This window comes from Chrysemys picta, chromosome 16, assembly GCF_011386835.1.
Source record: "Chrysemys picta bellii isolate R12L10 chromosome 16, ASM1138683v2, whole genome shotgun sequence".
NCBI classification, from domain to species: Eukaryota; Metazoa; Chordata; order Testudines; family Emydidae; genus Chrysemys; species Chrysemys picta.
The window spans coordinates 26,587,449-26,611,277 of NC_088806.1; the positions used below are offsets into that span (position 1 = coordinate 26,587,449).

The 23,829-nt window shown below is 39.8% G+C and overlaps 1 protein-coding gene across 1 annotated transcript; it reads right to left on the bottom strand.

Moving 5' to 3' along the window:
• Window positions 1-841: 841 nt before the first annotated feature.
• POU2AF1 (POU class 2 homeobox associating factor 1) lies at window positions 842-23,549 on the bottom strand. Its single transcript, XM_005291416.5, has 5 exons — window positions 23,397-23,549; window positions 6,196-6,326; window positions 5,321-5,363; window positions 4,953-5,224; window positions 842-3,356 (listed from the first exon to the last, which is right to left on the bottom strand). Exons 1-5 carry the CDS (start codon window positions 23,410-23,412, stop codon window positions 3,045-3,047), a joined length of 774 nt encoding a protein of 257 aa, XP_005291473.2. The 5' UTR covers window positions 23,413-23,549; the 3' UTR covers window positions 842-3,044.
• Between the last annotated feature and the right edge of the window lie 280 nt (window positions 23,550-23,829).

The following is a 23,829-nucleotide window of genomic DNA, read 5'->3' on the forward strand; positions in this document are numbered from 1 at the left end:
TTAGGCAGTAGATAAGCTAAAGCAGGTGGACCACACACCCGGACATAAAGAGAAAAAAACATAAAAGGTGCTGACACATGAATTAACAGTCACAATACCTACATGGGTTAGAGTTCCTGTTAGCTTGGCCACATTAATAAAAAAACATACATCTGCTTTCTGAAATGCTGATGCACAGCTGTGGAAACAATCAAACAAACCAGCATCCAAAGTGCATGCAGATAGGTAGAAGCAAATTCTCTGCTGCTATAAGTGGATACAGCTCCTCTGACTTCTGGCACTTCAGCCATTTATACCAGCAGAGAATTTGGTCCAGAGAGCATGATCATGGATATCTTTACTATCTTTACTGGGAGGTGATGTGATCTACTAGATATGGCACCGGACTGGGAGTCAGGAGATCTCAGTTCTATTCCTGGCTCTGCCACTGACCTGATCTGTGACCTTGGCCAAGTCACTCTGTCTTGTCTACTTAGACTGTAAGCTCTTCAGGGTAGGGATTATCTCCTAGCATGTGTTTGTGCAGTGTCTAGCACAATGTGTCCCCACTCTCAATTGAAGCCTCTCTAGGCCCTACTGTAACACAAATAAATAACAACATGACCACAGTTGCATAAGTAAGGACTACTTGAGTAAGGAAGGTTTTGAGCCCATATTTGGCTCACAAGAGTCTCTTTTAGCATACATTAAATCAACACAAAGCCATGTAATTAATCGCTGGTTATAGTCTCGTAACCGTGCTATCAAACTAATATTATTGCTTTCCAAGCCAGTATGTTTATATTGTGTCAAATGCCATGGGATACTTCTCTGAGTATGAAAAAAACACTCTAGGCATATGAAAGTTACTGTAGATCTTTATTGAACATTGTTTTTTTTTTAATCTAACAGAACAACCCAGAAAGAAATCCATAGACATCACATCATCACTTTATATACAACTGGGAGATTTTACATACAGTGAAATGAAAAAAAAAAGTTTCAAATAAATCTTGGCAAACACGGGCCTGATTCACAACTGCACCACGCCAGTGTTACACTGGTATAACTATATTACCAGCATAAACCTGGAGTAACACAGTGGTAGATCAAGCCTCATCTAATTAATTTCTTTGCTGGGTTTTTCTGCAAATTTAAGCCACTAATACTAGTAAGCCTAAGCTACTGCAGTTTTCAGACAATTTTATGATCATTTGCATGATCTGTTGTTTAAACCCTTTAGATTTGTCAATAGTGAAACCTGCTTTGAAAGTCTTAGAGACACTGGACCCGATTTTGCAGTCCTTACTCAGGCAAAAACTGTAAAGTTATTTGGAATATTGCCTGGGTAGAAGGAGGAGGTGTGGGCACCAAGTAGTTAACCAATGCAAGGTAACAACCCTTTGAATAAATTCATTCCAAAAATACTTCTAAATGCTATAGTCATCTAAGGCTCCTGGGCTTTATGAAGCAGAAAAACCCAGAGAAATTGTGTTCATCATCTAGGAGTCCCTGGTGCATTAAGAAAACAGTTAACAAATGTTAAAAATGGATATGTCCTCACGCAAATACCTTTGTCTGTGGCATGATGCCATGGAACACCAGTAGCGATATTTACAATAGCTTTAGAGGGGGCAGATGCTATTCATTTTCCAGTGAATAAAACCAAAATGCAATAATGATGCTGCATATGCCTGTGACTCTAAAAGACTGGAATACAGAGAAACGTTCAATGTTGATAAGGTACGTTAAAGGTCTCTAATTTGACATGGCCTGTCTCCAATTTTAGGATTGTTTATCATCGTTGTAAACTGAACTAAGGCCCAAGAACAAGAGAATGAATGACGGTGCTGTCAGTATTGCCACACACCCATCTGAATTTTGGAAGGCCCAGTCTTCTCAATGATCTCCTGACATAGGGCCATATCTTGCAATCCCACTGGGACCAGGTTCTGTCTCAGTGCAATACACAACATCATGCGGCAGCCGTAAAATATGACTCTACCAGTTTTAAAGGGGAACATTTCACATACTGAATGCTGAAAATGCATCAGTCCAATTGCCCCACTCACTGAGCTAGAGCTCTGCATGAAGACAAATCTGTACATTTTGCAAGAATGATCAGTAAAATGAAATTAAGAAGCAACTGTACAATTCTTTGCCTAAGTAATTTTGTGTTCCTCTGTAGCTGGTGACCTCTTTTCACACTAGCACATATCTCACCAGTTCTGTTTATATTACTGGTCTTCAGACTGGCTAACAATTGGTGCTACCACAGGAATAAAAAAACAGGAGTACTTGTGGCACCTTAGAGACTAACAAATTTATTAGAGCATAAGCTTTCGTGGACTACAAACCTGTCACAGGAATAAAAATATTCATAATCATACAATGAAATTTTTCAACGGTGTTATCAATTAAAGGACCATCTCATTTCAGGCCCCACACTTAAGCTGGCCTTTTTCAAAAAGATTTATTAAGCACAGGTATTGGGGTAGTTTCCTCCACCTGAACAAAGCAAAGATATCGATGTGTGTCCGTTACACATAGCTCAAGAAAATATGGCTTGTAAAGTAAACCCTCTAAGATGCCCTTAAGATACGTGTATCCAAATGCTACAGTCAGACACTACAGGGTTAGCAAATATGTTACTAAAAACCATGTCAGTTTGAGCCCATGTTCCACATATGAGGGTGAAATTTACTCCTTGCAGAGGTCCAGCACAAGAACCATGCACTTCAATATTTCCACTAGGAAGGACTAAAAGTGACGTTAGCAGTACATGAGTCTCATGCAAGTCCTGTGTGCACAGGTAAATTTCACCCTGAGTGCTGTGGAAGCAGAGAAAGAACTGACAGGAAGGGGATGCAATGCATGACCGTTCTTTCTCTGCTTCCACAGTGCAAATCTCATATTCAGGGAACATTAGTGGTGGTTGATAACAAAACATCTTAAGAAAATAAATAGCCCAAACCTGTTTTTCTTGTACACTCAAAACTCTCGTTGATTTCACTTGGAGTTTTGGGTGAACAAGAAATGTAGGATCAGGCCCCATATACATTACTTTAAAGCCCTTCAACAGAGAGAGTGTGATTTAAAACATACGTATCATTGTCTTCATCTTCTAGAAGTAGCTTTTCAATGGGCAGAGTGCTGATCACTCTTCTTGCATCCTCGAGTTCCTGTGGGGCTGGCTCTGGAATTGAAATGGGAAGTGGAACGAACTGTGGCCCAGGAAGCGAGGAGGAAGCCGGCTGATACTGCAGGGTAGATGCTGGTAATGCAGAAATGGGCTGAGCCCATGGGAAATAGGTAAGAGGGGATTGCTGGTCTGTCACCTCCAGCTGCGGCACAACAGCTGGAGTGGTGCTTCTTGGCTGTTAAGTACAAAGATATCAGAATAAGGATACTCACTATCACAGTTAAAACATCTTTTCCTGGCTCCATAAAGTTTCATGTTCAATAAGAAAATTTTCACAAGCTCACCAGAAAGAAGGATGCAACTTGGTTAAAACCCCAGCTGCCAGCAAGCCAGCAAATGCAATCTCAAAGTTTTTGCAGTGGTAAATATACTTGTACATATCACATTCCTGTCACCTTTCCGGTCTCCCTCCTGCCTCCACTTTTGTAAGCATGCAAGGCATCCTTTCAAGATTATTATAAATTGTATTTGGACCTGCTATCATAGAATCATAGAATCATAGAATATCAGGGTTGGAAGGGACTTCAGGAGGTCATCTAGTCCAACCCCCTGCTCAAAGCAGGACCAATCCCCAACTAAATCATTCCAGCCAGGGCTTTGTCAAGCCTCATCTGTGGCTCTCTGATAATGTTTCAACACAGATGGAATGTGTCAGGGTAAGCTGACATGATGCTGAACATGTCCTTGTCTACATTGACCACCAGTCACTCATGGTCAGCATCATGTCAGCTAAGTCAAGGTCATGTTTAAACATCATAAGATTTCCCAGTGAAAACAAGTTCCCTGGAAGCCTTATTTAAAAACCCCCAAACCACATCCTTACTGAAAAAACTGTATTGAAATAAACTCAGAAACAGCATCTGAAACACTCAGATTCTCAAGTGCAGTTTTGTCCTAACTGTTTGTCCAAACAACAGAGCCTATTGTATATTTGATATCTGATATTCTGTGCATCTAGACAGAAGATTATAATTTATGATCCACTCTAATTGAAACTTCATGAGCACCATGAATCAAAGCTGTAGGATTCCTTGTTACGTTGGAGCTGATGGCAACATGACTTTATTGCTCTGAATTATTTTTCCTTAGCTGCAAACAATACTCTCCTAAGATAAAATCTGCCCATTGGCCTGATCCAGCTCTCAATGAAATCTATGGCAGTCTTACCACTGACTTCAATGGGAGCTGGAGAAGGTCTCATGAGAACAATGCAGAATGGTTCATGAGTTAATTAGGTGGTGAGTGCTGGTGGGTTTGAGAGAGCATGGAACAGGCAAGCTTTGTTAAAAAGATTGGATTCACTCCGACTTCAATATAGTCAAATCTTTTAATCCCTCTCAAACTACAATAATTCTCAGAACAATCCCCCTAACTTCCAGGCCCAGGCAGAGAATAAATCAGGCCATCACATTAGACAGTTAGGTTACTAACAGGAATTTGTAGCTCACGTAGAAAACCATACGAGAGACTCACACCAAGAAGAGACAGTTGCATGACCATTATAGAGAGGGTCACTAAGGCATGTTTCTCTACTCAGTCTCACTTCTCAGGACTGTTCTCCTTGCATAGGCAATTATGGCAGAGGAAACTACTTCTGATTTTTCAGCATCACTTGTATAACTTTTTACTGCGGACATCATCCTTGACAATATAATGTGAGTCAGGGATGTCAAGCAAACCATAGTATAAAGATAAATGTAGAGAAATGTGGCTTCTCATAGCGCCTACTGGAAAGCAGATTTGCCTTCATTTCTAGGTATCTTTAGCTTACCGCAAAATTGGTGATCAGCGGCTGGGATGCGTAAGTCAGAACTGAAGAGGGTCCAACAAGTGTATAACTGGGACACATAGGCTGAACATACATGTCTGCTGTGTATGGACAGCTGACTGCTTCATGTGACATATAATCTGGGTAAGTTGTCCACTGGGTTAAGGGCTGTAGGGTAGCAGGAGAAGGCTGAGAGAGCCAACCAGAACATAATGCCCCTTCGTCGGTAACTGGCAAGGAAGAGGCAGTAACATCCATATCAATGCAAGGCTGGCCTGCAAAACAAGAAAAGAATTGTATCAAATGTCAGCCAAAGCATGGACTGAAACCAAGCTGACGAACAAATGAAAATAAATGTTTGGAAGCATTACCAATTGGTGAATAGGACGGAAGTGGCTGATGGGGCAAAACAACCTAGAGAACAAAGAAGAATATTCAGATATCAGTTATTCCTGAAAGATTTAAACTCCGCATATCTTGAGAAACTCTTGCTCAGAGCAGAAGTAGCAATAAATATATTATCATCCATTGCCTCTTAGATGAAGGTATCATGTGCCTGTGTTATACCGGTATGAGAGCAGTTATTGAAAACTATTTCAGGGTGAAATTCACCCCTCTGCAGTGGGTCAGCACAAGATCCACGCTCCATTGAAGCTTAAGTGGGATTTAAATGATACATGAGACCTTGTGTGGCTCCACTGCTCAGAGTGAATTTCATTGTTAGTGAAGATACAGTCAAACTGCTTCCCTCCAGGAGTTTAAACACCAGAATAAATGGATCTAGCCTAAGTATAGGAAATGAGGGGCCAGAGAGCTTTTTTGGACAGCTTCAGTAGCTTTTAAGGTTGCTTTGTGTGTTTTGTCTGGAACAGTATATACAGAACAGGTCACCTGTATAACCGAGTGTTTTCAGCACACTACAAAATAGGAAATTAGACTCCATGGGGAAATAGCTCCGCAAAGTTTTAGTGGATTTTTAAGAATTAGACATTTCTGTATCCCCGATGATACAAAGTACATCTGCATAAGGCAACTATCCTGAATCCTGTGACTTATTTTGCTGATTTTGGTATTTTAAGCTGGGATTTTCAAAGAATCCTAAAGGAGATAGGTTCTCAAATCCCACTGAAAGCTGAGTTCTTTCAACTTCCATTAAAATCGATGGGAGCACATGATGGAGACGGGCTGGGTGCCTATTCAGTCAGAAAGGAAGAGCTTTCCTCAGGCATTCTGTGTTTTTTCTTACCGTTGTCGCTGCAGCTGCATTAACACTATGAATGATGTTCCCACGTTTCCTCTTCAGTAGCTCCTTCACCGGTTCTTTGACACGGACACCTTGATAGGGTCGAGGCTGCTGATGATGCTCTGAAGCAGAAGCTGAGAAATATATTTTGGTGACATTTATTTTCCTTCACCCCTATACCAGTGCAAGGCCATAATCGCCATCTAGGAAAATCCTTTCTTTGCAGATTGCCCTGTCAATATGACTCTCTTTGCCTCCTAGAACAGGTTCTCCTGCGCTCAGAGTTAATGCTGCTCCTTGATACTAGAAAGGTGCAGTCTGCCTCCAGACTTGTGTTCCTTATGTATCATACATGTCACGCGGGCAATGCACTCATTCTCCAGCAACATGCAGAACTCCCATTTGGCTACAATCACCTGCAGAGATGCCACAGGATTGGGCCCAATATTTGTACATTTTAAAGAAAATTCTTTTAAAAATATATGTATGAAAAACATGGGCAGAAAACTGCAGACTTGGCAGTAAAGCCAGACCCAGCTATTACCCCCTCACCCTCCAAAACAAAACCTCCATCCCCTTGCCCCAAGACTAGGATTGTTAGTAATCTGAGCCGTCTGGTGTGTTACATCAGATTCAGCGTATAGTGAACGGATTCTATTAAATAAATAAACTATGATATAGGTGCACTCATATTTAAAGCCTGTGAGGACATGGTTACTCCTGAAAAATGACCACCATTATATAGTACAATATGCCCTACCTTAAATATCAACAATTGTTGCAGAATTATGCTGTGTTCATTAAGGGCCTGGCTATTAGCAGAGCTCTGGCACTGTTTCTTTTTCATATATATAGGCACACACATATAAACAAACAATGAGAAAGTACCAACAGAGTTCTAGGCATTTTACAGACAGGTCTGAAGACAAGGCCCCTGCCCTGAAGCGTTTACAGTCTAATTAGATAAAATACAAACACAGGAATGGAATGGAAGTAACAAAAAGCTGTGATTCATAAAATGATCTATAAATCTCATATAATTCATTTAACCAACTTCAATGAGCATTGGACTGGGCCCTTAACTATGATCTACTTTTCTCATAATCTGAAATATTGGTTTCTTCAGGTAGCTAGTGGGTATAGCATGCAAAAGATGATTTATTTTACTGGGTCTGCTGCTCCTCTCACTTGCATTATTCTTACACAGGTTTAATCCCATTGACTGCAAGGGAGCTATTTCAGAGAAAGTGCGCGAGAGGAATCAGGCCCACTTTGTTCAACTCTGAAAAAGATTTGGGTATCATGGTGGATAACCACTGAACAGGATCTCCCACTGGAAGACTGTGGCCAAAAGGGCTAATGCGATCCTGGGATGCATAAACAGGGGAATCTCGAACAAGAGTAAAAAGGTTATTTTATCTCTGTATTTAGCACTGGTGCAACTGCCACTGGAATGCTATGTCCTGTTCTGGTGCCCAACATTGAAGAAGCATGGAGAAATTTCAGAGAAGAGCCACGGGAATGATTAAAAGATTAGAAAACCTGCCTTATAGTAATAGACTCAAGGAGATCTGTCTATTTAGTTTAACAAAGAGAAGGTTAAGGGTGACTTGATTACAAAGTACCCACACAGGGAACAAGTCTTTAATAATGGGCTCTTCAATGTACCAGAGAAAGGTATAACATGATCCAATGGCTGGAAACTCAAGCTAGACAAATTTAGATTGGAAATAAAAGATGTACATTTTTAATGGTGAGAATAATTAACCATTGGAATAATTTGCCTAGGGTTGTGGTATATTCTCCATGACTGACCATTTTTAGATCAAGATTGGATGTTTTTCTGAAAGATATGGAATTATGCTGGGGAAGTTCTATGGCCTATGTTATACAGGAGGTCAGATGATCATAATGGTCCTTTCTGGCCTTAGAATCTATGAATCTATGAAAATATATAATAGGAATCATCTGTATGATTCCAGGAATGTCACTCTGTGTCACTCTGAAGTCTAGAACAGGGGTCCTCAAACTGTGGGTCAGGACCCCAAAGTGGGTCGTGACCCCATTTTAATGGGGTCTCCACGGCTGGTGTTAGACTTGCTGGGTGCTAGGGCCGAAGCCCGAGCCCCACCACGCAGGGCCAAAGCTTCAGCCCTGGGCAGGTGGGCTAAGGTTACATGCGCCCTGCCCAGGGCAGGAGCCCTGGGGCAGCTTTGCCTCCCCCCGAACCCGAGGCGGTGGGGTTTGGGTGGGCTCAGGCTTCAGTTCCCCCTCCTGGGGTCGTGTAGTAATTTTTGTTGTCAGAAGAGGGTCACGGTGCCATGAAGTTGAGAATCCCTGGCCTGGAACCTCTGTTGAGTCACTGTGAAGCAACAGAAAGAGCTACAAGCATGATAAAGAATTATTTTTGTTCAGAATATCACCAGGTTGGATCATCCCTGGGTTTCACAGTCTGTTTCTTTCCACTTTTTTAAGTTCTCAGCCATTTTGACTTTATGAATTACACCCATGCAGTGAACAGCTATAGGAAAGCATGTAACCATGCCATACCAAGAGCCACAAGTCACTGTAATAACAGAATGAACACAAGCAATCACCACCCTCCCTCTGCAGCTAATTTACATGCACAATTTCATTGACTGTATGAAGGAGACTGCACAGAGGGTGGATTATTTGCCCCAACTGTTTTACCCGTGCGCTCAGCTGTTGTTCGCACAAATCTTTCAGCACCCCCCCCGACACAAATCAACACAACCAACACACACAATATCCCCAAACCCACATAGCCCCTCCCAGCAGCACACACCCCTCATTCACCACCCGCACAAATCCACACAACTCTCCCAGCACAACACAACCATCTGCACCCTATCCCCCCCCAAATCACTCTGAACCTAGAACATCTGTTGAGACAGTGTGAAGTGATGGAAATAACTACAAGAATGGTTGAGATCTCTTTTGATTTAGAATATCACCAGGTTCAGTCATCACTGGGATTTTGCAAATTTTTAAGTTTGCAGCCGTTTTCAGCTTTTTTACATCCATGACTTTACAAATTAGATGGCTTTCAGCTACTAGTATCCTATTATATATCTAATTTATAGCTATATAATCTATATCTATCTATTAGATATACAATAAAATTCCTATTATATATATATAATATACACATATAGCCTATATAGTTCTATATATAGATATAGCCAAAATATAGAATAGGAATATGTTATATCTATTGTTGCATATACACTGCAAACACAGGCCCCAATTCCGGAAAGCATCCCAGTTCAGAAACACATTTAAACAAATTCTTCAGTTGAAGCATATGCTTAAGTGCTATCCGGCATCGGGGCCACATGCAGTTCTAAGTCACGTTTTGTGTATTGCCTTCCAAGGAGGTTTAAAAATTGGTTAGCAGGAGTGTGAGATATGGCAGCTAACTGGTTCCACAATTCATTGACTTTAACAGTGTTTTTCTTTTGACCATTCCCGCTTCTCAATACACGCCTTCGCTTTTTCTTGCTTTGCGGCCAGTTATCATAGTGACATATCCCAGGGCTTAAGCCAATACATGGCTAAGATCCGCTTTGAAAAGCAAAGCTAGCAGCCAGCTAAAATGCCTATCATAAAAGTCTTGTGACATTTTGAGTCAGAGGGAAGTATAATACTTCAGTAGCTGATATTATTGAGCCTTATCTTACATGAAGTATCCGGGGCAATTAGTGGCAGAAGGAGACTGTGGTGTATCATAGCTCAAAAAGCTCTGATCTTTATAAAACCATTGATATCAACACTTTAGCTGCCCGACTTTCACTGAACTTTGATTTGTAAATATGCCAACTGATAAATTCCCATTACTAAAGAATCTGGCTGGCCCTTCTATTTATTAAGTATAACTAAATATTTCTTGAAACCATATCAAATATTGAATTTAAAATATAATTAAACTTATTTAGAGATACAACAAATTCTTCATATGATAAAACAAAACATTCATTATACTTCTGTTCATCTCTTCTATATACAAATGGATATAATATTTGGACATTTTAATTCATTTGTGTGTCTTAGAGAATTTTAAATATAGATCTACTCTAGACCAGCAGAGTCAATGTCTACATAGGCTATTCATCATTCTTACGTTTTTAAGACATTAAAATGGTTCAGTGGTTACAGACGTTTGAAATGTTTTTAATACGTTTCCTCCCCCCGCACCCACACACACACACACTGAGATCATCAAGGTGATGCTGAGATATTCATTGTAAATGAAGTTCTCCCCATCTAGAGGGCCAGCAAGAGATCTCTGTACTACTTAACCCCTGAAAATAAGGCTTAAATGGGGACTTAAAGAATGTATAAGCCTTGTGTAGGTCCTCATCCAGAAAACTACATTAGTGGATCCCATCCTCAGGTGTCCTAGTGAATCTATGCACAATTTACTTTCTTGAAAATTGCTGTAATTGGATAGTTGTATCAAGAGTGTCTAGCTATTAGTTAAAAGAAGAACAGGAGTACTTGTGGCACCTTAGAGACTAACAAATTTATTAGAGCATAAGCTTTCGTGGAGTGGGCTGTAGTCCACGAAAGCTTATGCTCTAATAAATTTGTTAGTCTCTAAGGTGCCACAAGTACTCCTGTTCTTTTTTTTGCGGATACAGACTAACACGGCTGCTACTCTGAAACCTAGCTATTAGTTGCTTGCAAGTAAAAAAAAACAATAGATGGGGAAAACCTGATTTGCTCTAAGGTCTGACATCCCTTAAAAGATCATATCACATCATAAACCCTGTTAAAATACAGTTATATTTTTGCTTATCCAAAATAAATAACATGTTTTAATTTATATTTCTCTTAACCCTTTGCTTCCTTTGGAGACCATGTTGTGAATAAGTATGTGTTCCACTATATGGGTATGGGTATGGGTCCAGGGTCAGATTCTCAGCTCAAGTTCTGAAGCTCCATTGAATTCAAAGGAATTAAAGCAATTTACAGCTGCTAAGAATCTGGTGCCTCTAATAAATTTAACTGTATTTCCCCGATTAGTCCTAAGGAGAATCAGAAAAGCCCAGATTGTAGCTGGTGTCAATTGCTGTAGCTGCACTGACTTGAATGGATCCACCGTGTTGTAACAAATCTTGCGAAGCTTGACAACAAGGTAATGCATATTATGGATCCATGGCAGGTGCTTTTAAATTTCAAAATGTAGCAACTTTTCCAATTATTGAGCTTTTGTAAAGCTACCTAAATAAAGGCATTGCAAGTTAATGCCAAGCAATATTTTTTTAAACATCTCAGCTTGTTATAGAAACATATTTAAGCCTTCCTCATGTCTCTTCTTTTACCCTCCTGTAAGTTATTCATGTCTAACCATTTTTTTTAAGGAAATATAATCCAATGGTTGCATTTCAGTGTGAATCTTAATTGCCTAGTTATAAACCACTTAATCATGGAATGCTGAAAGGCCCTTACAAATAGTGGTGGTACCAGACACGACTATAAACATGTGTTTAAAATGTTCTCGTCATTCTTAGCTGGAGACTAATTCTGATCTCATTTATATCAGTTTACTACCAGTGTAAATGCAACCACGCTCTGATTTCGACTGGCATAATTGAGGAGAGACTCAGACTGTAATTTTCTGTTAATACGGCTTTATTATTCTTAGTACTAATGAAATGGCCTAGGATTCCCACTTAGGGATCAGAACCTGACTCTAACAAAGAAGAGAGTCCTGGCCCCTGACAACTGAGGAATCAGCAGCTATAACCTGAAGAACTATCTGACTATTAAACAATATATTTGAAATTAAGAACATTAAAATAGCACTTTCTGTTTTCTATAGTTCATTTACATACAAAATGATATTATTTTGTACTTTAATGAATTTTAATTACAGGCCAGACTCTGCTACCACTATTCATGCTGGGTGAAATCCTGGCTCCATTGAAGTCAGTGGGAGTGTCATGGATTTCAGTTGAGCCAGTATTTCACTCCTTGAGTAGACGAGTACCTTATTCCTTGAGTAAGTGCATTGATTTCAGTGGGCCTACTTGCAAAGTAGGTTAATACTCAGCTTGAGTAAGAGTGGCACTATCTGACCCCAATCTTTTTGGGGTTTTTTTTGGGGGGGGTGAGGTGGAAGGGGGAAGACGACGTTTACAGTAAAAGCTGATAAATATACCTATTCACAGTTTCCTGTGTCAGCAACCAAAAACCTGACAAAATATAACAAAGTTTGCAGAACATATTTCAGTTCCCCCAGAGCTGAAACAAAAATAATGTTAGTGCAGCTGCTCTTCCACTAGTCAAGTGTATCCCATGTCTGAGCTTTATAGACGTACCCACAGAAAAATGACTTTCTGCTTTGGTGCACGGTTCATTGTAGAGCAAAAGAATCTGATCTTCACAAATTAAAAGTGACATGAGGACTAATGACATTTCCCAAATTCAGGTAAGTTCCTGATTCAAACAAACCTAGGCACTTCATTCTTCACCTTTTGGTGCAAGGTTTATCTTAAAACAAATGGTCCCCATTGTACAGTGTTCAGACAAAGCAGCATTTTAGTTGGTTGCTCATGACATGTGCTGTAAATGAACAAAGACACACATGAACAAATTCTTTTAAAACAAATAAAAATACTTCACTAAAGTGGCAACAAGATGAGTGCAAACAATGAGCCAGATTCACTGTGTGTTCCAGCTGCTTTGCACGACTCCTGTAATGAAAACAGCCATAAATCCGGCTTATACAGGCACTGAAGCCAGGTTTGCAGCTGCTTTGTGTGGTCAGAGCAGTGCAAACCAGCTAGGGGCAATCCAGAGCCAAGCAAAATCAATGGGAACTTTTCCATGACTGAACAGCTTTGCAAGATTTCTGAATGTAAATATATTTCAGTTCGTAGCCTATTCTTGCACCAGCTACGATGAAGCTACTATGTGTTGTATATCAGGGCTCCTTTCATCAAAGTTATTACTCACGATTTTGTTGAACATTTTAATGCTGACAAACACCCAACACACACACACACGGGCACACACACACACACACACACACACACACACACACACACACACACACACACACACAAATAAATCCCAGGGTTCTGGGCTGTCACTCCAAATGATTGACTGTTACTTCAGGCTCAGCTTAGGAGAACATTTACCAAACCCACTAACCCTGCTGGATCTTTGCACAGACTGACAATAGAAAACAATGACAATACTGTTTTACTACAGATTGCTGAAGAATCTTCCCAGACTGGTTTCCAAAAGAATAACCATTGAGCACCTTGAAGTCAGTGCAAAGATTCACATTGACTTCAATGGACTTTAGATCAGGTTCTTATTGCAGACTAATATGAGCTCATAGTTACAGGTAACATTTATCTCTTCTCTACCTATTCCTCTCCTTTTTTTGGACTTATGTTTGGGGGGGAATCAGATCTGCCTTCTAAGTAGAGCCCAATCTGGCTCTAGTGTGAGTCTTGGCACTGAAGTCAGTAGGACTCTTGCCAATGAGTTCATTCGGATCAGGATCAGGCCTTAGATCATGGGGTTACAGGAGCTCAGAGAACATACTGTGCAAGACAGCTTGGCAAAGAAGGGAGAAATGCTGAGCAGATTAATAGCTCAAGGGGTGATATTGTAAAATTCTGGGCTTCAGTTCCTTTGGCTCCCTGTGCTTTGGAATATTTATCTCAGGTATGTCCATAGCTCCTAGCACCACATTATCGAAGTGCTGAATAAGAGGTCATAAAACTTGCCTTTGAATAAGAGCCAAGTTAACTCTGCAGTGAAGACATATCCTACGATTTGTCTATGCCATAGTACCAGCAAGAGTTTTTCTGTGCAGTCAGTTCTGCTTCTTAACAATCTACATATGCTAAATGCTAACATGCATATTGGTGCTTTGAAACCAGCACTGAGAACTTGATTTTTTAAATTATTTTTTCTTAAGAATTAAAACAAAATTCATTTTCCAGCATCCTGTCTCTAATCAGTCCCGAGCGGTGGAGGCAATTAATGACAAACAGCTGCATAAAAATCGCAAAGGTCAAAAAGCATGAAAAGTTTTAGCTCTCTGAATTTCAGACTAATATTACTGCCCTGCACACACACTACTCAGTACAATTTCCCATCAAGCCAATTTCCACTTTGAAATATACTGCATGCCTGACTGACTGCAACAGCAAATGACACACTTCTCACAGTTTCAGAAGATTTAGTGTTTCTTTACTCACACTCTGGCATATGACAAGCTTATCAAAGCAACCGGTGTAAATATTTTTCTTCTTTCCTATTGCCTCTCCAATATAATCAAAAAACTACAGAGAAATACAATGGCAATCTTTTCTTATTTGCAGTAATACAGAAGAGCAAACAATAACTGAATAACCAAAAATTCCAGGCTTTCAAGTAACAGGCTAGTCTGAGTTTTTGGCTTGAATCTTGAAAACTGCATTGCACAAGGCAGGCTGCTGACACCTATATTCTACACTGTGAACTTTAAATTTTTAAAAGAAATCACGCTTAGCCTTGGATACACAACTTTTATGCTCTGTCTGCAAACACAATCTGCTTACAGTAATATAACGATGCCTCTTTAGCAGTATTTAAGTAATGGGGTAAATACTGTATATTGTATATAATGGGGTAAACAAGTATCACACTTGTTCATGTCCACACTTTATGTTGGTTTTGGATATTGAATCCTTTAACATATTTTTAAAAATACTATTAATTATTCAAACTAGTAATACTGTTTTTGTATATCTTGCTGCTTTGGGTTTAGTATACTTTTAACTATCGCGCAGTATTTCTCTCAGAGTTGAAATTTCCCCCCCTGAGTTATCGATATTTTGTTTTGCAATGTATCTACTTTAACAAAAGGCCATACTGTTCCAGTGGAACTCAGGGAAAAGACTTTTACACTGATAAAAATATCTCTCCAAAAAGTTAAACAGCTAGGCAGGTGACCCTTTTTACAGGGCTTTATTTCATCAACTCCTCTTGTATTTAAATAAAGTCTTCCTAACCCTCCACAATTACTGACCAATAAGGAGCTGGTGTTTAAGGCACTGGACTTGGATTCTTGAGAGCCAGCTTCAAATCCCAGCTGTGCTACAAACGGCTTGTGTGATGCTGAGCAAGTCAACAAAGGCCAGATTTTCAAAAGATATTTACATGACTAAAGATGCAGATAGGTGGTTAGTGAGATTTTGAAAGGTATCAAAGCAGGTTAGGCACCTAACGCCCATTGGTTTCACTAGGTGCCTATCTGCATCTTTAGACCTATTTGAATGCACATAAAATAATAATAATAAATGGAACACCAGCTAAAGAGATGTTAAATTCCATCAGGTCCTCTCCACAATGTAGCTGTCAGCCTGGGCGTGTGATGGTCTGCATCAGGACGAGGATTCTCTTGCGGTGACAGGGAAATATCACCCCTCTGGTGAACCCCTAGCCAATTAGCCCAGTTTCTACCAAGATGCACTTTTGGGGGCAAAAATTCTATGGCCCGTCCTCATTCTCCTGTCTTCTTGGTCAGCGGGTCTGTGGTGTTACTGGAACCCCAGAAATGCAGTAATCTTTACAAGCTGCAAGAGGCAATAGGGAGAACAGGCATCCTCGCAGGGCCACTCAGGAAGGAGTTTAGTGAGTTAAACTCCCCTCCCTTCTCCTCTCAGGGATTTCATGGGTGTCCTCTTCTGCCTCACGATCTGCCAGGAATATTCAGGAGTTGGGAACTAATAAGCACCCTGCACTCTTTGCTCCCAGAATCAGAGCGGATCAGGGTTTACTCCTTTGAGACTGCTATAGTAGGACTATGCAGGGTATCTAGCCAGTGTCAAGTTCTTTACACAGCTCCAAGCCAGATTCTTCAAAGGAAGGTGTAAACCCTCATGCTGTGCTGAGCTGATGGGAGATTTTCTGACTGCCCTCAGCAAACAACATCCGGCTCCTTCGTTGATGGCTACTAGATAACAGATAACAGGCAGGAATATCCCCGCTGCATTGTACTGACCGACAGAACTGTGCGATGTCATCTGATAAATCATGAAATCACTCAGAAGATAACTCATCTGTGCTACATTTGATTATCAATTGATTTATGGTCCCGTCAATGGGTTTTCTGTCCGAATTGGACATTTCTGCTTCTCATGGAATGCTGGGATAATGTGACTATCGCAGCTGCAGTTCTGCACGTTGCAGCCTGTCTGCAGGAGTCAACAAGCAGCACTTTCTGTGCATCTGACACATTCTAGCTTTCCCATGAAGCATTACCATTATTTTTGTAAGTAATGCTGACAATGAGAGCTGGATAGGAGTGGATTATACCATGGACTGTTTGCCACATTATGGGCGGATACTTCAATAAAAATGTACTTAAATGCAAAGTGCTAAGCAAACATCTGGGCAGAGTGTTTGCTCTACAATCAAAAAATCTTGAGCGAGAGCGAAGGAACCAGAGTGCTGGTTCATTGCACAGTATAAGGAAACAAACTTTGGAGACTTCTGAACATAATTAGCACTCTAAATCAACAGACCAAACATCTGACCTACCTTAAAAGCAACAGTGTACTTATGGACAGTTTTTGGTTGGATCTCATTCTGATCTCTTTGGTGTAAATCAGGAGTAACTAGTGAAGTTGATGGAGTTATATTAGTGTAAATCCAGTTTAAGTGATACCAGAATCATGGCCAATCATAGAATCATAGAAATGTTGGGCTGGAAGGGACCTCAAGAAGTCATCAAACCCAGACCCCTGTGCTGTGGCAGGACCAAGTAAACCTAGACCATCCCTGACAGGTGTTTGTCCAACTTGTTTTTAAAAGCTTCTGATGATGGGGATTCCATGACCACCCCTGGAAGCCTGTTCCAGAACTTAGCTACCTCCTTTGGACTCTCTCTAATTTGTCCACATCTTTTCTCAAGTCTGGTGCCCAGAATTGGACACAGTGCTCCAGCTGGGGCCTCCCCAGTGCCGAGCAGAGTGGGACAATTACCTCTTGTGTCTAACACTACAGTTAATAAACCCCAGAACCATATTAGCCTTTTTATGTAGCTACAGCACCATGATAACTCTTATTCAATTTGTGGTCCACTATAACCCCCAGATCCTTTTCAGCGGTACTACCACCTAGCCAGCTATTCCCCATTTTGTAGTTGTGCATTTGACTTTTCCTTCCTAAGTGAAGTACGTTACATTTGTCTTTATTGAATTTCATCTTGTTGAATTCAGACCAATTCTCCAAATTTTCAAAGTCATTTTGAATTTTTAACCTGTCCTCCAAAGTGCTTGCAACCCATCCCAGCTTGGTGCCATCTGCAATATCTTGATTTTGTTGTTGTTATTTTAACGAAGTGATTACAGGCATTGTGAAGATTGGTAAGAACTAAATTTGGTCTATTCAAGATGAGCCTTGGATTCTAGAGGGTGTACATATCACTGTTTCCTATCTGCTCTGGTCTGCTGCAGTCTAGTGAACATGCTGAATACTCTAATTTGCACGAATCCTGCATGGTGATTACATTTAACGTGGATACAAGGAAGATGATGCAGACTAACAAAAGTAATCTTAACTTTTCTTTTACACTGATAAAGTCTGAGGCTACAGAAAACTCTGAAGAGATTTAGGATGTAATTTGTAGAGCTTGTTGAAGAGGTCTGCTGTTGTAATGGCTGCAGAAGGCAGCAACATCATGCATGAAATAAAAGGTCTAAGCCAATGCATGTTGAAGTCAATGGGAATTGGTAAAAAATAAGTCCAATTTTTCAGAACATTGGAGCTGATATTACAGATGGGGGAACTGAGATACACTGATGGGAAGAGATCTACCCATAGGTCTCACCCTCCCAACCTAATCCCTAGCTACAACCCATAATATTGTTTCTATTTCAGTAAAACAAGCTTTCCATTTAATCTCAGATGTGGTCATTCATAGAGCCTGACACCTGGTTTGTGAAGCACTGATGTGTTTGATTCTTGTGCTATCCGCCTTTCCCAGAGCGCTGTTACCAAAACTACGACTCACAAGGTGCAACACATTTTAGTTTCAGCTTTCAGTATCATTATCTGATACTTTCAGAAAGGGTGCTAAAAACCTCACATCTGTTGTGGTGTGCAGCAAGGGCTTTACATGATTTAAAAGCCATTTTGGTGGAGGCAAGATTGTCAAAGCGGCAAAGTGGAGTCGGGCATACAATCAACAGTACTTAAGTGACTTAGGAGCCTAAGCAGTCAGTGGACCATAGTGTCTGAAGTCACATAGGTGCTTTTGAAATTCTTAACTTGGGTGCATAAATACCATTTCATTTCACTTGGAGTCGGATGCCTAATTTTCTCAGGCATCTTTGAAAATCTCACCCTTAAATCAAAGAAGTTATTTGAGATGGTCAAAAAATGTCATCAAAATTTCAAATGTTTGAAAAATGTCACCAGCTCTATAAGCTATTCACACAGAAATCAATTGCATGAAAGGTATGTTCATTTGGTCATAAAAATCATAGATCATTTCAAATGCATGTGACAAAATGGTATTTGGTGCTGCGTTTTTAGAAACTTGCACTTGCCATTAATAAACAAAAAATAGTTGCAATGAGGGCTGGATTTCATTAAATAAAACCCTTCAAAGATGTGGGAAGCCTGTAGCAGTCATTTATCTTCTGCCATGGGCAGGGGCAAGGGCTAGAGTCTGACTTTCATATACTAAAATGCACTGCTTAAAGAGTCTTTGCAGGACTGATGCATTGAGGTCCCAATCCTGAAAAGATTTTTTTCCCATGCAGAGTGCAGTGACGTCAAGGAAACTACTCCCAGTGCACAAGCTTCAGCACATGCATAAGTCTTTGGAGGATCAGGGTTTGACTGTAAGCTGTTTTGGGCAAGGTTAATCATTTTCTATATGTTTGTACTGTGCCTAGCAGGAAGGACTCCTGGCTGGATTGAGGCGTCTCTCTCTGGTGCTACTGTGAGATAAATAGTAATAATGAGCAAATTCCCTCCAATCAGGCTATGAGCATTCAAATCTGATGACTTGTGTCATTCTTGCAGTCTCTTCTAATCAGGATGAGAATCATACTATTCTAATGGTGCTTCCTGTTATCTTGAAGATCTTTTCAATCTAAACTGAGTCTTCCCACCTTCCCTGTAAAACCCTGGGGTAGTTGTGCAGAATTCTGTTTGAGTTTTCTTCCACCCTGGTATATAGAATCATAAAATCATAAGTGGTGTGGAGAAAGTGAATAAGGAAAAGTTATTTACTTGTTCCCATAATATAAGAACTAGGGGCCACCAAATGAAATTAATGGGCAGCAGGTTTAAAACAAATAAAAGGAAGTTCTTCTTCACTCAGCACACAGTTCAACTTGTGGAACTCCTTGCCTGAGGAGGTTGTGAAGGCTAGGACTATAACAGGGTTTAAAAGAGAACTAGATAAATTCATGGAGGTTAAGTCCACTAATGACTATTAGCCAGGATGGGTAAGGAATGGTGTCCCTAGCCTCTGTTGTCAGAGGGTGGTGATGGACGGCAGGGGCATCTGGCATTGGCCACTGTTGGTAGACAGGATACTGGGCTGGATGGACCTTTGGTCTGACCCAGTACAGCCATTCTTATGTTCTTCCAGGCTGAGCAAACATTTATGTCTCTGACCTAAACATACTAAGTGACATTTCAGCACAATGCCTTTCACCTGGCTTGCAAATCCAACTTGACAGTCTCTCCATTCAGGCAAATCACTTTGGACAGCTTTAATACAAAAAAGGCTGAGTCACCCCATTTAGTGACATCCATTTGTAACTCTTTGCAGGCAGCTTTTGACTTAACTATCCTGTTCATTTATGTGTCTGGTAATTCTGTTCTTTACCATAGTTTCAACCAATTTGCCAGATACTGAAGTTAGGCTTACCAGCCTATAATTTCCAGGATCACCTCTGGATCCCCCTTTTTAAAAATCAGTGTTACATTAGGAATCCACCTGTCATCCAATACAAGGGTGATTTAAGCAATAGGTTACATACCACAGTTAGTAGTTCTGCAATTTCATGATTCCTTCAGAACTTTTGGGTGAATACTGTCTGATCCTGGTGACATATTACTGTTCAATTTATCAATTTGTTCCAAAACCCCTCTACTGTCACCTCAATCTGGAACAGTTCCTCAAATTTGTCACCTAAGAAGAAAGGCTTAGGTGTGGGAATCTCCCTCATATCCTCTGCACTGAAGTCTGATGCAAAGAATTCATTTAACTTCTCTGCAATGGCCTGGTCTTCCTTGAGAGCTCCTTTAGCACCTTGATCATCCAGTGGCCTCACGGATCATTTGGCAGGCTTCCTGCTTCTGACGTACTTTAAAAAATGGTTAGTTTGTGAGTCTTTAGATAGTTGCTCTTCAAATTCTTTCTTTGCCTGCCTTATTATCTTTTTACACTTGATTTGCCAGAGTTTATGTTCCTTTCTGTTTTTCTCAGTAGGATTTGACTTCCAATTTTTAAAGGATGCTTTCTTGCTTCTAACGGCCTCATTTACTCTGCTGTTTAGCCCTGGTGGCATTTTTTTGGTTCTTTTACTTTTTTTTTTATTTGGGGTAAATAGTTTGAGCCTCCATTATGGTGTTTTCAAATAGTCTCCAAGCAGTTAGCAGGCATTTCACCCTTGTGACTATTCCTTTTAGTTTCCATTTAACATAGCTTCCTCATTTTTGTGTCATTCCCCTTTTTGAAATTAAATGCCCCTGTGGTGGATTTATCTGGCATTTTCCCCCTACAAGGATGTTAAAATGTATTACATTATGGTTGCTGTTACGAAGCAGGTCAGCTATATTCGCCTCATGGATCAGATCCTGTGTATCACTTAGGACTAAATCAATAATTGCCTCTCCCCTTGTGGATTTCAGGACAAGCTGCTCTAATAACCAGTTATTTATGGTGTCTAGAAATTTTATCTCTGCATCCCTTCCTAAGGTGACATATATCCAGGTCTCCAGAGTGCCAATCTAGTGCTATAACACTAGATCATCCTTCCTCTCAACACAGGAAGCTAAAGCAATTAGCTATTTATCACACTGACTTAGGAAAAAAGGCAGGTTTAAGAGTGTTGTAATGGTTTTAATATCTAGAAAGTATTTATTTAGATTTAAATAAAAAGAAAAAATGACACCAAAGGTCTAGCACCCTGACATGTAATTAAGCATATAATAAAACCTCAGTACCAAAAATAATAATTTCAAACATGAACTCAACCAGTCAGCCACCTACAAAAATCTCCTTGTCGCCCCTTCATTGTTCTAAGACACATACCCTCAACTCTGCCCCCAAACCTTCTTGAACAGATGTCAAACAGAACTACAATATCTCCACTGCCCACTCTTTACCTGGTGTAAAAATACTCTCCACTGAGGAAGCCAGTCAAGGCAGTTGCTGTATCTCATGATATGTTTTGAAATGTCCAATAAGAATTGCTATAACAGATTCTTGCATTGAGAACTGGACGGGTGCCCTGTGGACGAAGTGACAGGAAGGTATTGCACAAGAGTTGCAGTGTTTTCAGATGGGATCCATATAGTCACATTGTGGGGACAACCAACCCCTAATACTGCAGCCTGGTCACTCACAACATAGGCCTGTAATTCCTATTAATCTTTAAAGAAGCTGTGTATGTATTAAGGGAAGAACACACCCTAGCAATATTCAGTATGACTATCATTCTAACTCTAGCAAAGACAACAAACTTTGCTCATGTGTCTCTGTCCTTGCAGCTGAAATCTAAAATTAACAAATTTCTTAGCTACTAGATTACATTTTACACTGATCTTGCTGCAATTCGTTTTAGATTGCTGATTCTATATAATATGCACTATTGATTCTGAAAAGAGAAAAAGATAATGAGAAGAAAAATGTTACTATAGTGCTACCGTAGTCTACTATCTGTCATGTTGCAATACAAACTCAAAGTACATGAAAAAAAAAATAGCTGGAGCTTCTTGCTATTTGATTCTGCAATCCATAATATAACTTTGAAAAATCCACATTTTTACCTAAAGGAAAAAATGACTATGCAATTCTCAAACAAAACAAACAAATAAAGGAAAAATATTTAAATCTGTTACAAAGAAAATATGATCAACTGTTGATTATCTCAGAATAATAGGTACCGATAAAACTGATCTTTGTCTACTCTTTGATCTCTAACATAATGGAAAAGAAGGTTCATCTTTGTTCCATGTTAGTCAACTCACTGGAAAATATTTAAGAAATTAACCCTTTCCATTCAGGTATGTTGTGCTATAGGTTAAGTGAATAGTGTAGTGAAAGGTAAAGGATGTTACTATGGTTGCAAAAACAAACATCATCTATAGAAATATGCCTGGAGACAATAAAAGAATTAAAAGAAACGGTACAAATTTCTACGTGCATTAGAGAAAGAACTAAACTATTTGAGGAAAGATGGGCCAGATAGAACAAAATGATTTAAAAACCCCATGGATATAACAATATGTATACATATGGTAACTTACAGCTCATACGTCCTCAGCTCTGCTCTGTTCCTTATCTTTTATATCTGTCACTCTCTCTTTGAATACTTATGTAAGAGGTTAACTCCTACAATCAACAATTATGTTTATCTTTAATAAAAAGTTAGTCACTAAAGGCCAGATCCTCAACTGGTGTATATCAGCTCCATTGGAATGCCAATAGCTCCATTTGCAATGGAGTTATGCTGCTTTATCCTTGGTGAGGATATGACCCTAAACACATCACTCATAAGCTGAGATGTAAAGGAAGTTGAAATACTCCTTTGACTGCCCAATATCATTTTTGGTAAAAGTCGTGTCCACATAAAGTCAGATACAAAAATAAGATTTATAGTAGCCTTCATTTTTAAACATGAAAACTCTGGCAAGTAACCACTATAACCTTTGACATAATACCTTGCATCCTGTTACTGTTTTTATGAATCGGTCTGCCATTTGATTCAAAGTGATTACTGCCAACAAAGCAGTGATGTTGTCTTGTGTTAATATCCATGCTGGAAAATTAGCATCACACATTTAGTAATTGTCTCTCCTAAACCAGGCACCTCTCAGTACATGGGTATAGTAAATGCTATTCTAATACTGACTTAGAGCTATTATTCAGGTGATCTTCATATATCTACTGTAGTTATGAAAAACAAAGGCAATCAGAACTCACTTACATTTTTGCCAGTGCATATTCTGTGGCAGAACGGAGTCTTTTCTCTTTGAAGAAGATAGTGTGGCTTTTTAATCGCTAACTGTGTTTTACTCCTTTACAAGTGATGTGATAACTGGCTGTCAGAATGTTTCCTTCAGCTTTTTAAAAGCCCTAAGTTCCCGCTGAGCAACGTGATGTCATCACATCCTCCAACCACAAATACTTTATATTTTCCTTTGCTATGTTTTGTTCTTCGCCACATTATGCAGTTTCTCCAAGGCTAGAGTGCGCTGGAAGATATTATGCATAAAAGACATGTTAGATCACCTAAACATTTTTTAAACAAACATTAAGGTCCGGAACCTATAGTCAATAGGAGTTTTGCCTGAGCGAGGTCTGCAAGATTGGCCCATAAGATTCTAAAGCAGAAACACACAAGCATCTTTTAATATGTT

Excerpts from the sequence above, each read along its gene's own strand:
- POU2AF1 (XM_005291416.5), bottom strand. Across the intron at positions 5,225-5,320 it reads TCCGTCCTATTCACCAATTG|GCCAGCCTTGCATTGATATG; the intron begins GTAATGCTTCCA and ends CTTGTTTTGCAG. Across the intron at positions 3,357-4,952 it reads CGCTGATCACCAATTTTGCG|CCAAGAAGCACCACTCCAGC; the intron begins GTAAGCTAAAGA and ends TGTACTTAACAG.